The sequence below is a fragment of the Pseudophryne corroboree genome, chromosome 6 (assembly GCF_028390025.1).
Source record: "Pseudophryne corroboree isolate aPseCor3 chromosome 6, aPseCor3.hap2, whole genome shotgun sequence".
NCBI classification, from domain to species: Eukaryota; Metazoa; Chordata; class Amphibia; order Anura; family Myobatrachidae; genus Pseudophryne; species Pseudophryne corroboree.
In genome coordinates this window covers 347,560,756-347,574,761 of record NC_086449.1, presented here as the reverse complement: position 1 = coordinate 347,574,761, position 14,006 = coordinate 347,560,756, and the positions used below count along the sequence as shown (strand labels likewise).

Below are 14,006 nucleotides of genomic sequence, written 5' to 3'. Positions count from 1 at the left end.
GGGAGGCTCATAAAGCCTCCATACGAGGTCACTTTATATCTTAAGCTAAAACCCAAAAATTTAAAGAAAAGCAGGTGGTGGAGGACCTAGAACAACAAATAGCTGGGTTGACGTCTGCACATCAGCAGTCTCCTAAAAGATCTGTCTACAGTAAACTCCTAGCTTTGAAAGGCTAACTGTATCAGATCCTCTCCGCTAAGCGGCTAAGACCATGAGATGGTTGCAACATAAATTTTATTCTAAAGGAGACAAAGCTGACTCACTCCTAGCAGCTCGTCTCCGTGCTCGGAAACAGAGAAATAGAATTCTCCTATTGAAAGATTCACAACATAACCTAACTTATGACCCACAGAGGATAGTTCAATGTTTTAAAGAGTTCTATCACTCTCTATATAGTTTTCCTAGTCCAGAGAGCAATTTACGCTTACAGGAACGTATAGAGGAGTTTCTCTCTAGCTGCTTCCTTCCCGCCCTCTCTGACTCGCAAGCTCAATCTCTGACTGTAGATCGGGTTTACAATTAAATCACTTAGAAATACATCAGCGCCCTGCCCTGATGGCCTTCCTGCAATTTATTATAAGAAGTTTAGTAAAATACTGGTCCCAGTGCTAAAAACGTTTTTTAATGCTGTCTTAACGGGCACACCCTTCGATAGCGCAACTACAAGAGCAGAAATTGTTGTCATCCCAAAGCCTGATCGCGATCTTACCGTGTGTGGTAGCTACCGTCCGATCTCACTTTTGAACTCCGACTTAAAATTATTTGCGGAAATCTTGGCTAATAGACTTGCTAGGGTGATTTCCTCCCTGGTTCATCCGGACCAGGTCGAATTCATCCCTGGAAGACAAGCCTTTGATAATATTAGACGGGCAGTGGATACCATTCACTTCTCTGACTCTCTCAAAATCCCATCTTTAGTTATGGTTCTAGATGCAGAAAAAGCGTTTGCTCGCATATCATAGCTTTATATGGATAGGACTTTACAATGCTTTGGCTTAACGGATTGCTTTCTCACAGGTATTAGGTCCCTTTATGACTCTCCAACCGCGTGTGTTTTAGTGAATGGGATAATGGGTGTCATTCCGAGTTGTTCGCTCGTTACCGATTTTCGCTATACTGTGATTACTCGCTTACTGCGCATGCGCAGGGTTCGCAGAGCGCATGCGCTTAGTTATTTTACACAAAAGTTAGGTATTTTACTCACGGCATAATAAAGCTTTTTCATCGCTGTTGTCAGGTTCGGTTTTGCTTGTGTCCCGCTAGTGGGTCAGTGGAGGTAGGATGGAAGAAGTGAGGAGGCTGGATTGGGTTTCTGCGCATCAGCGCAATGGTGTTTTATTAACATAAAAGTTCACACAATAAGGCAGCAGAATAACGTGCAGGAATAAACAATAAAAAGTATGCAATGGAAATGGTGCAGCTTGGAAGCTGAGAGTCTATGGAGGAAATGGTAATGATGGATAAGTTCACTGGTGTGAGAACCAGAATGGTTTAAAACGTGGAGCCAGCAGAGGTGGTAATAAATGTGTAGCAAACCTTGTAGCAGATGCCGGAGACTCAGGTGGAAGTCCACAGTGTAGTTCGTTAGGCACAGGCAGCTAGCAAGCTGCTTCACAGGTGAGGTGATGGAATGCACCTGGAGAGAGTCTCTACTGCTGAGGCTGAAGCACACAGTGGTTGTAGATAGGTGTGGAGCCAAATACAAATGCAGGAATTGCTGATGCTTGTAGTTCCACGGAAATGCAGGAAGGTAACCAGGAACACGGAGGAACAGGTAGGTAACCAGGAACACGGAGGATACAGGAAGGTAACCAGGAACACGGAGGAATCCAGGCACATGGGTCGCAGGAGTGACACAAAGTTCAGGACAACCACAGGCTCACCCTGCAGCTCCTGATATACCCCCTGGTGTGCAGACATTGGTTGGAGTGGGAAAAGGAGGTGCGGCCAAGCTCCGGATTGGCCGCCGTACTCTGACCGATGGAGACTGTCATGGCGGCGCCCATGCCGCGGCCCGGCGAGAATGCGGCGTGCTCACACGCCCGCTGTTACAGGAGCGTTCCTAGGCCCAGGATGACGTCTGGCGGCAGAGGGGCGGACGACAGCAGAACGTAGGGACCCCGGACGGAGTCCGCACTGACGGACAGATGTGGCTGTGGTGAGTCGATTCCTGACAGCTGTGCTGATCGTAGTGTGATTGACATGAAGTGGGTGTTTCTGGGCGGAAACTGTCCGTTTTATGGGAGTGTGCGGAAAAACGCAGGCGTTCGAGTTGCAAAACGCAGGAGTGGCTGGAGAAACGGGGGAGTGGTTGGGCAAACGCTGGGTGTGTTTGTGACGTCAAACCAGGAATGAAAAGGACTGAGCTGGTCGCAATGGCTGAGTAAGTCTGGAGCTACTCAGAAACTGCTAAGAAATTTGTATTCACAATTCTGCTCATCTTTCGTTCGCAATTCTGCTAAGCTAAGATACACTCCCAGAGGGCGGCGGCTTAGCGTGTGCAATGCTGCTAAAAGCAGCTAGCGAGCGAACACCTCAGAATCACCCCCAATGTCACAATCTTTTCCAACTAAGAACGGTACCAGACAGGGTTGCCCATTATCGCCCTTAATATTTACCTTAATGGTTGTATCCTTGGCCTCTAAAATCCGCAAGTGTCCTGATATTTCAGGTGTTACAATTGGCTCTATTGAATTTAAAAAAATTCTTTACGTGGACGACATCCTACTGTACTTACTCTCTCAAAACCTCTAATTTCTCCAAAACGGAAACGGAAGTCTTAAGGGCCCTACACACTGGCCGATTTTTTGAAAGATATGAACGATCTCGTTCATAAATGAACGAGAACTCGTTCATATCTTTCAGTGTGGAGACTCCTGCGATGAACAATGCGCGGCCCCGCGCTCGTTCATCGCTGGTCTCCCGTCGGCTGTGCATGCAGGCCAATATGGACGATCTCGTCCATATTTGCCTGCACTTCAATGCAGCCGCGTGACGGGGGGAGTGAAGAAACTTCACTCCCCCCGTCACTGCCCCCCCCGCCGCCGGGTCGCTCGTCGGCCGTATCCGCCGTCGGGCTGCTCGGCGGCGGGTCGGCCAGTGAGTAGGGCCCTTCAGATCTTCACCTTGATTCCTCTTTAAAAGCCTCATTGGCAAACAGTTTTGAATTTGACTGGAAAAAATCCCATCTGAAAAACGTAGGTATTTATCTCACCAGACAATATTCTCAACTGTATGCAGCTAATTAGCCTAGTTTAATTGATTCTCTCTCTGCTAATATACATAAGTGGTCAGGTCAATTTATTTAATGGATAGGACGGGCTAACGCTCTGAAAATGAATATTTGTTGTATCTTTTTCAAGCTCTCCCAGTTATGAATTCCTCACATGTTTTTCAAAATTTACAGAGAAAATTCTCATGCTTTTTATGGTCTGGTAAACGGCCTCGAGTACGTTTCAAAACTCTATATAATGGAACCAGGAAAGAGGGCTTAGGCGTCCCAAACACTGAAATTGTATTTCTATGTGGCTCATCTCTCCCAGGCTGTGCTATGGCATTCGAATACTTCTTCATGTAGATGGGTGCAGTTAAAGTCGGCAGTAACTCATGCTCTCAGTTTCCTCCCTTCTATGGGTGCCCCATACTCAAAGATCCCCGGGCTGGTCTGCCTTCCCACCTATTGCCTTCACTGTTTTATTGTGGGATAGATTTACTAGGAGTTTTGGATTAGTTTCATGCCCCCCGCTCTTTCGCCCCTATGGAATAACCCGGCTTTCCTTGAAGGTAGAGACAGACGGATTTTCAAACACTGGCCTTGTAGAGATTTAATTTTCATAACTGACATTGCCCCCTTACATACGTTTCCTCTAAAGGCCTCATTTCAACTATATATCGCCTCCTCCTTAATTATAACCTTCCCTCATTAGCCCCGCACGAGACTTCTTGGGAGACTGATCTACAAGAACAAATGGGGCCTGATATCTGGGATCAGATAAGGCAGAATTTGGTTTCCTCTACTACCTCAATCAGACACAGAGAAAACGCATTTAACATTTTGGTTCGCTGGTACTTAGTCCCGACCCGATTACATCGTGCATTGTCCACCACCTCAGATCTCTGTTGGAGGGGTTGTGGATTGAAGGGAATCCTGCTCCATATATTCTGGGACTGTTTTAAACTAGTCCCGCTTTGGAAAGCCATTTGCAGATTGATGTCACGAGTTACTGAGGTTGATATACCCTTTTCCCCTTCTTTCTTTCTATTTCACCGGACTATCCCTGGGACAGCTAAACCTACCTGAAGCTCGTGTGGCATATTCTTAACGCAACAAAATTTAAAATTGCTTGCCTTTGGAAATCCCACACTGTTCCATCTATGGCAGCCATTTCTGCAGCTATATGGGACACGTATCATATGGAATTCCTGTCCAGTGTAGTCAACTGTAAAGCATCACCTTTCACAGAATCATGGGCCCCCTGGTTGGCTTATCATAGAGCCCCTCCACCTCTGACATATGGCTTTTGAAACGGATTGATACTTCGTGGGTCATGTACTGTATCTCTTATCTACATTTGCTCTCACGTATTATGCCCTGAGATATCTACCTTGAAAGCATTAGTTGTTTTATACTTGTGCTATGATGATTTGTTGTCTTTTCCACTTGACTGTATATTTCTTATTATATTGTATGATCCTGCACTTCCCTCTGTTCCCCTTACTCCCTTTTTCCTTTTGGCTAACCCTCCCCCCTCCAACTGTTTACATATTGTATTCTACTAAAATTCTTCAATAAACAGTCTTCAAAAAAAAAAAAAAGAGAGGGAACAGTGGGCAGGCAGTGGGCATGATGATGGGAGTGTGTCATTGTGGCCCTGCCCCCCACTACACAATGCCACGATTACCAACTTTGCAAAGTGGGCAAATTTTGTAATTGACAGCCTGGGCTTTGCTCGGTAAGTGGGCGGCATCGTGTGGGTGGCAGCAGGCTCTTGGAGACTTGTCCCCTCTTCCAAGCGGTCAGGAGCAACACTCCATTTTTGGATTTGTACTGGCTGTTCCTGAAGAAAAGGCAGCTATGTCCCAAGGAAGTATGGGGAATTATAGAGAATGTGTGATGAACTGCTAAAACCTGGTGGAAAGGATAGAGTTAAGGCCCGTACACACTGGTCGATATATCGGCCGTTCTCTTGAACGGCCGATACATCGCGGGACCGTCGGCCAGTGTGTACGGGCGATACGTCTGTGAACTCCGTCGTTCACAGACGTACCGCGTCGGCTGCGCAGCACAGCCGACGGCCAATATATCTAACGATATATTGGCGCGTCGCTGTGTGTGTACGGGGCGCTGTGTGTGTACCTGGGCGTGTGTGTGTGTACCTGGGCGCCCGCCCAGGTGAACTGGGCGGGCGCCCGCCCAGTTCATGACGTCAGTCCACCGACGGATCGGGCAGTGTGTATGCACAGCACACTGCCCGATCCGTACATAGATGTATCTGCAGATCAATTGATCTGCAGATATATCTACTAGTGTGTACCCACCTTTAGACGAGTGGATGTTTTCAAATATAAGAAAATAGTAGAGTGCAGCAATAGATCTCCCAGATGGAGTAGCACATGCCCTCTCAGCACAACCTGCATAGATGCTGCTTACGCAACCTTCCTGAAATGCTATTTCAAAAGTAGGCAGGTATGGTCTTCTGGGGCTGTAAGCTGCATTTGCTCAACTGTTTTTTTTTTTTCAGTATTGAAAGTGTTACAGGGAATGCGAGTTAGTACCTGCAGTTAAACTCTAAGAAATGAACAAGGTGAGAGGTGATATGGAAGGGAAACTCCTGTTTACTATCGGATGACACACATGTTGTTATCAGAACATTGTGAAGTACGTAGGAAGGCATGATGTCACTTTAATGCAAGTGATGAAACTGAAGAAGAAAAAATTAATCTTGCTATACAGATGGGACAGAATGGGCTTATTTGCTTCTGTGTTAAGGATCTGATTTAATCTACTTGCATTTTGGAGGTTTTCTTAAAATGAGTAAACAAACATGCATTCAACGCCAAATACAAATATTGAAAGGCAAGTTTGCAAATACATCTTTGCTCATATGCAAATGTGGCATTATTCATCTCTAATCAGGCCCTATGTGCCTATTTGTAAAGGACAGAGCATGGATTGGGAGCATGGAATATAATTATGTTTATTTGCCAGGTCAGTAAAACTTTTGTGTAACGTTGGCTGGACCAGGCTGGATGGGATTGCTTAGTTTTCTGCTGTGGAGTAGGCACAGTCTTTGACAATGAACCCAATTTACATAAAAATAGTTTTGTAAGATTTTTAAATAATAAAAATTGGAATTGGACTTTTATATTACATATATTTGAAAACACTCCTGATATTGTGGGTGCCACACAGCTTTCCAGAATGTGGACTTCAGTATCTTTCCATCTACAGCCAGTGCAATTAGTCCTCACTATGGGGGTCATTCCGAGTTGTTCGCTCGTTGCCGATTTTCGCTATGCTGCGATTTGTTGCAAACTGCGCATGTGCAAGGCACGCAGGGCGCATGCGCTTAGTTATTTAACTAAGAACTTAGCGGATTTGCTGTGGATTCTGCAGCGCATTTCAGTCGCACTGCTGTTCGGTAAATGATTGACAGGAAAGGGGCGTTTCTGAGTGGTAACTCAGTGTTTTCCCGGCGTTTGCAAAAAAAATGCAGGCGTGTCAGGGAAAAACGCGGGAGTGGTTGGAGAAACGGGGGAGTGGCTGGCCGAACGCAGGGCGTGTTTGTGACGTCAAACCAATAACTAAACAAACTGAGCTGATCGCAATCTGTGAGTAGGTCCGGAGCTACTCAGAAACTGCAAAGAATTATTTAGTAGCAATTCTGCTAATCTTTCGTTCGCAATTCTGCTAAGCTAAGATACACTAACCAGAGGGCGGCGGCCTAGTGTGTGCAATGCTGCTAAAAGCAGCTAGCGAGCGAACAACTCGTTATGAGGGCCTATATGTATGCATGTAAACAAGTGTATTTAAAACAGTTAACGGAAATGTCTTTTTAGAGAATATATCAGCCATAAATATATACTAGTCAAGCAGCATATTGCGAGAAAAATGTATACAGTATGTATAAATTAATTGGTGGTGGATGGAAAGTGAAGCAGCTTTGTGGTAGTAATTTCCTGCAGAAGTAATTAGCTTTTTTGTTCCACCTTTACAATGACTTTGCACATCAGCTGCACAGATAAACTGTGAACTTGTTTGAATATACGTATTAAAAGTAGTGCTCTTTGTAGGTGACCTCATTGCTTTAACTTCTCCTTGTGTGTACATGTGTGGCCCTGTACAACTACTAGTACTAATGTGAAGTCTAACAACTGTAGTCTGTATGAAATAAAGTGACCTGAAGCCAGTGGTGCAAGTAGAAATATTTTCTTAGTGGTACTGAGTGCCAGAAAATGGGCGTGGTCATGTGTTGTGAAGGGGCGTGGCCACATGGCACTAATGGGAGTGGCTACATGACACTAGCGACATTGCCACATGACACAGCCGCTTTTCTTTTTTCACTCTGGAGGCAAGGCTAGAAATATATAGTAATGCCTCCAGTATAATAGAAATATATAGTGATACCCCCAGTATAATAAATATATATAGTAATGACCTCAATTTAATAACATTATATAGTAATGCCTCCATTATAACAGGAAATATACTGTAGTAGTGCCCCTGGTATAATAGAAATATATAGTAATACCCCTATAATAATAGAAATATACAGTAGAGTCCACATTATATTAGAAATGAATTACCCCACACAGTGATGCAAGAGACAAGCCCAGAAGCCCAGCCTGTGAAGAACAAAAGCTGCTCAGTGCTGATGCATCATACGAGCCGAGTGAATGGAAACAGCTGCACTGCTGCTCCCAGCAAGGGATGCTGCTGGAAAGTTCAATCAGGCTCCTCTCTTCACGCCAGCCACAGTCGCCAGAGGAGGAAGTGTGATGTGACGTCATGACGTCACCGTCGTGCCACAGTAACCCTGACAAAGTGGGAGGCGCCGTCATGCTACCAAGCACCATGGTCTTGTTGCTTTGTGGTGCATTATAATTGTGGTAATGGCGGTCACGGGTGCAAAGTGTGTGGCAGGTGGTACTGAGTACCCACTGCCAAGTTCTTACAGGTACTCCATACCCGCATACTTGCACCACTGCCTGAAGCAACCATGCTTATATTAGAAGTATGAACAAGCTGTGTGAGTTTATATGTGCAGCTATGTTGAGGTCATGGTGTGTAAAGCTTTGTTTTGTGTAGGGATGAGTGTGGTAAACATTTTGAGGAGCATTTTTAAATGTCATATCATACATTGGGCCTGATTCAGATGTGGGCGCTATGTGTATTGCTGCGGTGTCTTTGGACGTAGCAGCGATGCGAAAATATGCTAATGCCGCAGGAGGCGTCTGAAGAAAAAAGACACTTATGCTGGCATTGCACATCCAAGTGCTGCGTCCGAAGACGCAGTATTGGATCATCATCATGACTATCTAAGCTTACTCAGAATGGGTGAGGGAACTCCTCTGCTGGGGCAAAAAAATCTGCATCGGGAGTTGCAGATCCTGGCCTCAGCACACCTACAAAATGGGGCGATGCCTCCATTTTGAAAAACTGTTACAGCTCCACCCTCCGAGCGGCCGCAGCGAGATCGTCAACAGAGATAGGCACCTGCGCCGTACAGCTTCTGCGCATAGAGCGATCTGTAAACATCTGAGTTGTGCGTAAACCACCTGAATCAGGCCCATTATGTGTTAACACAACAGCATGCATGATCTGTCTAAGTGTGCTGAGAACTGCTAAACTGAAAGGTGACGGCCCTCAGGTGCCCGAGCATTGTGCTGCAAAGTGACAATCCTGTTCTGAATGTTCTCTCTGTTTCTCTAGTGGACAGTTTGCCATTGTAAAAAGATGCAGAGAGAAGAAGACTGGGGTAGATTATGCTGCAAAATTCATCAAGAAGAGACAGAGTCGTACCAGCCGTAGAGGGGTGACCCGGGAGGAGATTGAGCGAGAGGTGAACATCCTGCGGGATATCCAGCATCCTAACATCATCACTTTGCAGGATGTTTATGAAAACAAGACTGATGTTGTCCTCATCCTGGAGTTGTGAGTTTCAAGAGTTATCAATGAAAGGGTTGTCTTTTTGGTACAATGAGATGTGACCGAGTGCCATGTTCATTAAGTGTATTATAATATGGTTGAAGTGGTTTATGAACATGACATGTTTCTTGGAACATAACTGCAGTTACAGAAACATTTATCTATGTTCTGTATGTAAATGATGTCATCACCAGACACATTAATGTTCAAATGAAGGAAACATTAAATGTAGACACAGGAAGATCTGGACAAGTCATATTGCAGTAGGAAATGAAACAATTCTTCCTTCCTATAACTTCCTCCCCATCCTTTTACATGAAACCTTTCACATAGTGTCGTGTGCACACTGTGGACCGATGGTAGAGGTACAGTATACAGTGCAGTCACATTCAGTACATCTAGGGAGTTTGACAATCTCAGGTTTGAAATATTTGCCTCCAGAAATGTTCTTATATTTGTCCATTTACGAACAGAATCTATAATTTTCTTACGATACTTAACTGAAGAAGAGTATTTAACAAGAAAAACATTTCATTGTCACTTTCAGTAAACATGACAGGATGGGAATTGTATGTTCAGTATTAATTTGATGCATTCTATAAACAGACTGTATATAAAAATTCACTGCTCTGTAATTACCCCCCACCCCTTGTAAAGCCCCTTTTTACCTTTGTCACCCAAGGCTACAGTATGTGGTGCTATATATGAGCTAATGATCAGCAGGACCGAAGCTGCAGTCAAAAGATTGAGATTTGCCATTGGCGCTCATGGTCAGCCTCATTTTAAAGAAACAAGTAAAGTTTATTTGCTGCTCTCGAAATAAAAGCGGCATCAACAGTCATAGGCAGAGCCGGCCATAGGCATAGGCAAACTAGGCAATTGCCTAGGGCATTTGATATGCCTAGTGGCATCAGCAGCTTCTCCTGATTAAAATGATATGCGGCATGCCTATATTCTGTGTGTAGCATTTCATATGCAGATACAGCCACAGTCTCACACAGTATATAGGCATGCTGCATATCAGTTTAATCAGCAGGAGCTGCTTGTACATCCTAGCCACATAGCAATGCAAATAAGATGCATTTTCATTAAAAAAAAGGTGCCCGACATTAGCATTGAGGCAAGATATATGAGGACACATCTGTATCCAAGCAGAGGCAGCGGTCACAGTGTTAGTGGCCGCGTGAGTGCTGTGTGCATGTGAGTGGGTTGGTTGTGCAGTAGTGTTCGGAATATGTGTAAGGAGCATTATGTGTGTCATGTAAAAATGCATTAATAATGTGCAACATATGTGTATAAGGGCATTAATAAAGTGTGGCATATGTGTAACAGGGTACTACTGTATGTGTGTCATTATGTGTATAGGGGCACTAATAATGTGCAGCAAATGTGTAGGGGGCACTATGTGTGTCATTAAGTGTATAAGGGCATTAATAATGTACAGCAAATGTGTAAAGGACATTATGTGTAAAAGGGCATTAATAAAGGTTGTCATAATGTGTAAGGCACATTATGTTTATAAGGACATTAATAATGTGTCTCATGTGTAAGGTGCATTACTGTGTGGAATTATGTGTATAAATGCATTACTAATGTGTGGCATTATGTGTATTAGGTGCTCTACTATGTGGCGTTGCGTATAGAAAGGGCACTACTGTGTCATCTAATGTGAATAAAGAGCAATATGGTGTGGTGTAATGTGAATAAGGAGCAATTCAGTGTGATGTAATGTAAATAAGGGTCTCTACTGTGAGGAGGGGTTCACTACGGCTGGCCGGCGGTCGGGTTCCCGGCGACCAGCATACCGGCGCCGGGAGGCCGACCGCCGGCTTACCGACAGTGTGGCGAGCGCAAATGAGCCCCTTGCGGGCTCGCTGCGCTCGCCACGCTACGGGCACGGTGGCGCGCTACGCGCGCCACACTATTTTATTCTCTCTCTATGGGGGTCGTGGACCCCCACGAGGGAAAATAAGTGTCGGTATGCCGGCTGTCGGGCTCCCGGCGCCGGTATACTGAGCGCCGGGAGCCCGACCGCCGGCATACAGAAGACCACCCGTGAGGAGTAACGTTTAAGGTAAAGTGATACTACTGTGGGATGTAATATGAATTATGGACACTATCACATGATCAAATGTGAATAAAGTTACAGTATTGTGTGGCGTAATTGGAATTGGGGTTACTATTGTGTGGTCATGCCTCTTGCCAGCAAAAACACACTCCTTTTTGGGCTGTGCGCCAAATGTGCGAACTGTTCCTATTTAAAATATAGGGGGCACAAACACCAAAATAAGGACTGCTATGGGTGAGGGAAAGAGGTGCAAGGTCAGAGGCGGAACCAGCGGAGGTGCTAGGGGGCACCAGCCAAAATCTTGCCTAGGGCATCATATTGGTTAGGGCCGGCTCTGGTCATAGGGGTCAGCTCAGTGGTTGCTGTGACCACCCCCAATATTTGTGCTGCCACTGTTTCTGTCTGTGCATGGCTTATTTCCAGTTGTATAGTATAACGGAGAAAGTAATGAGAGCACCCACAATCTATACATATAATAAAACTGTAAGGATTGTGTATGTACATAGCAATTTTTGTGGGAGAAATACTGTATACTTCTAGGGACTGTTTATGAACTATAAAATTGAGAGAAAAAAATCAGAAATTTTGTCTGTTTGTTCCGGTATCACGTTAAAACTACTGGATGAATTTGGATTGCGTTTTCACTGTTGTTTAGCTTAGAAAGACACTGAGGTATGTATGATCTTGATGGGACATCAGGGAGAGCAGTAATAAAGTAAAAACCAGATTGATACTCGGCGCACTATGAGTTGGTTCCGATCATGAACTTGACTCCGCTCAAGTTATGCAATGGAGCACAACTTAGGGGGGAATTCAGTTATCCGCGATCAGCGACCACAAGTAATTGTCACTCCCGGGGCTATTCAATTATCCCTAAGGAGAAACTGCAAATATTGTTTACAAAGAAATTTTGTGATCAATGTATACAATATAAAATATACATCACAATGGGGGTAATTCAGAGTTGATCGCAGCAGCAAATTTGTTAGCAGTTGGGCAAAACCATGTGCACTGCAGGTGGGGCAGATATAACATTTGCAGAGAAAGTTAGATTTGGGTGGGTTATTTTGATTCTGTGCAGGGTAAATACTGCTGATTTATTTTTACACTGCAATTTAGATTTCAGTTTAAACACACCTCACCCAAATCTAACTCTCTCTGCACATGTTATATCTGCCCCCCCCCCCCCCTGCAGTGCACATGGTTTTGCCCAACTGCTAACAAATTTGATGCTGCGATCAACTCTGAATTACCCCCAATATTAGATGGCACTACTGTCTTTGTAAAATTAGTTCCACTGAGCAATAACAGACATCCACACAGGTGAAGAAATGTGTTTATGGCACATTTATTTGTGTCATAAACACAAATGATATATGACCGAAATGTTTTTACAATGTGATTGGAATGAATAAGAAGGAACAAGTATAAAACTGCTGTGTATTAGGAAAGGGTGAGGAGAACTAAAAGTGTGTGTGTGTGTGTGTGTGGGGGGGGGATGTTATCAAAGGGAAAGAGGGCGGTTGACCATCCACCTCAGGCAGGTAGTGATGTAGGTGGTGAGAATATAAAATCAGGTAGTTCCAGGCAAAGGCGAGTTGTGACATAGATACATACAGTAGAACGTTGAATTTGACAGCAGATAAGAACCACTTGGCCCATCTAGTCTGCCCCCTTTTTATCCATATTGTTACCTCAAACCATATTTGATCCTTATTTCCTTGTAAGGATATCCTTATGTCTATCCCATGCATGTTTAAATTGCTGTACTGTATTAGTCTCTACCACCTCTGACCGAAAGCTCTTCCACTTGTCCACTACCCTTTCTGTGAAGTAATTTTTCCTCAAATTTCTCTTGAACCTACCTCCCTCCAGTTTCTGTGCATGTCCTCTTGTTCTTAAGCTGGGTACACACTGAAGCGATTTGTACCTGGATGATATGCTGGCTGACGGGTCGACATATTGTACCGTGCGTACACGTCAAAACGATGTAATGAAGTTCAGAGTGACATCTTGCTCTGTCCTTCTTTACACTGCATGGTGCTGTATGCGATATCTATCGCCTGGTTGGCCATGCATACGACCGCGAGTGTGCGCATATCAGGCATACACAGTGAGCGATATGCCTGATATGTCATTCCGATTCATCCAGAAATGACATATCAAGCCGATATCGTCTTACTTGTGTACCTACCCAGCTGAATACTTCACTTTAATGCAAATCTGTACACCTGGCGCTGTCACCTACAAAGTGAGGGCAGCTAATCTTAGGGGACTTGATCCCGAGTTTCCCCAAAAGATAAAATAGCTAACCAAACAATAAGACAGCGCTTCTCACTTTGTAGTGAGAAGCGCTGTCTTATTGTTTGGTTAGCTATGAATACTTCACTTTCTTTGAAGAATGTCTCCCTCCTGTACCTTGTCAAGACCCTTGATATATTTGAAAGTTTCTATCATGTTTTCCCTTTCCCTTCTCCTCCAAAATCTACATGTGAAGATCTTATAGTCATTCCAGGTAAGTTTTATGCTGTAATCCATGCACCATTTTAGTTGTCTTTCTTTGTTTTTAATGTATTAATTTTAGTGATGAGCGGATTCGGTTTTACTCGGTTTTACTCGGTTCTCAAAACCGAATCTTATTGGCTCACTGATGTCACGTGTTTTGGATAGCCAATAAGATTCGGTTTTGAGAACCGAGTAAAACCGAGTAAAACCGAATCCGCTCATCACTAATTAATTTCCTTCTGTACATATGGTCTCTAGAATGGAACACTGTATTCTAGATGAGGC

The 14,006-nt window shown here is 44.3% G+C and overlaps 1 protein-coding gene across 2 annotated transcripts in view; it reads left to right on the top strand.

Moving 5' to 3' along the window:
• DAPK2 (death associated protein kinase 2) overlaps positions 1–14,006 on the top strand; it is a 191,919-nt gene that overhangs the window by 132,004 nt on the left and 45,909 nt on the right. The window contains exon 3 of one of the 2 annotated variants that reach the window (XM_063926549.1): positions 8,933–9,154. The exons of the other annotated variant lie outside the window; for it this stretch is intronic. Within the exon in view, the coding sequence (XP_063782619.1) occupies positions 8,933–9,154 (222 nt within the window). The remainder of the gene's footprint in view (positions 1–8,932; positions 9,155–14,006) is intronic. 2 annotated transcript variants of the gene reach the window in all.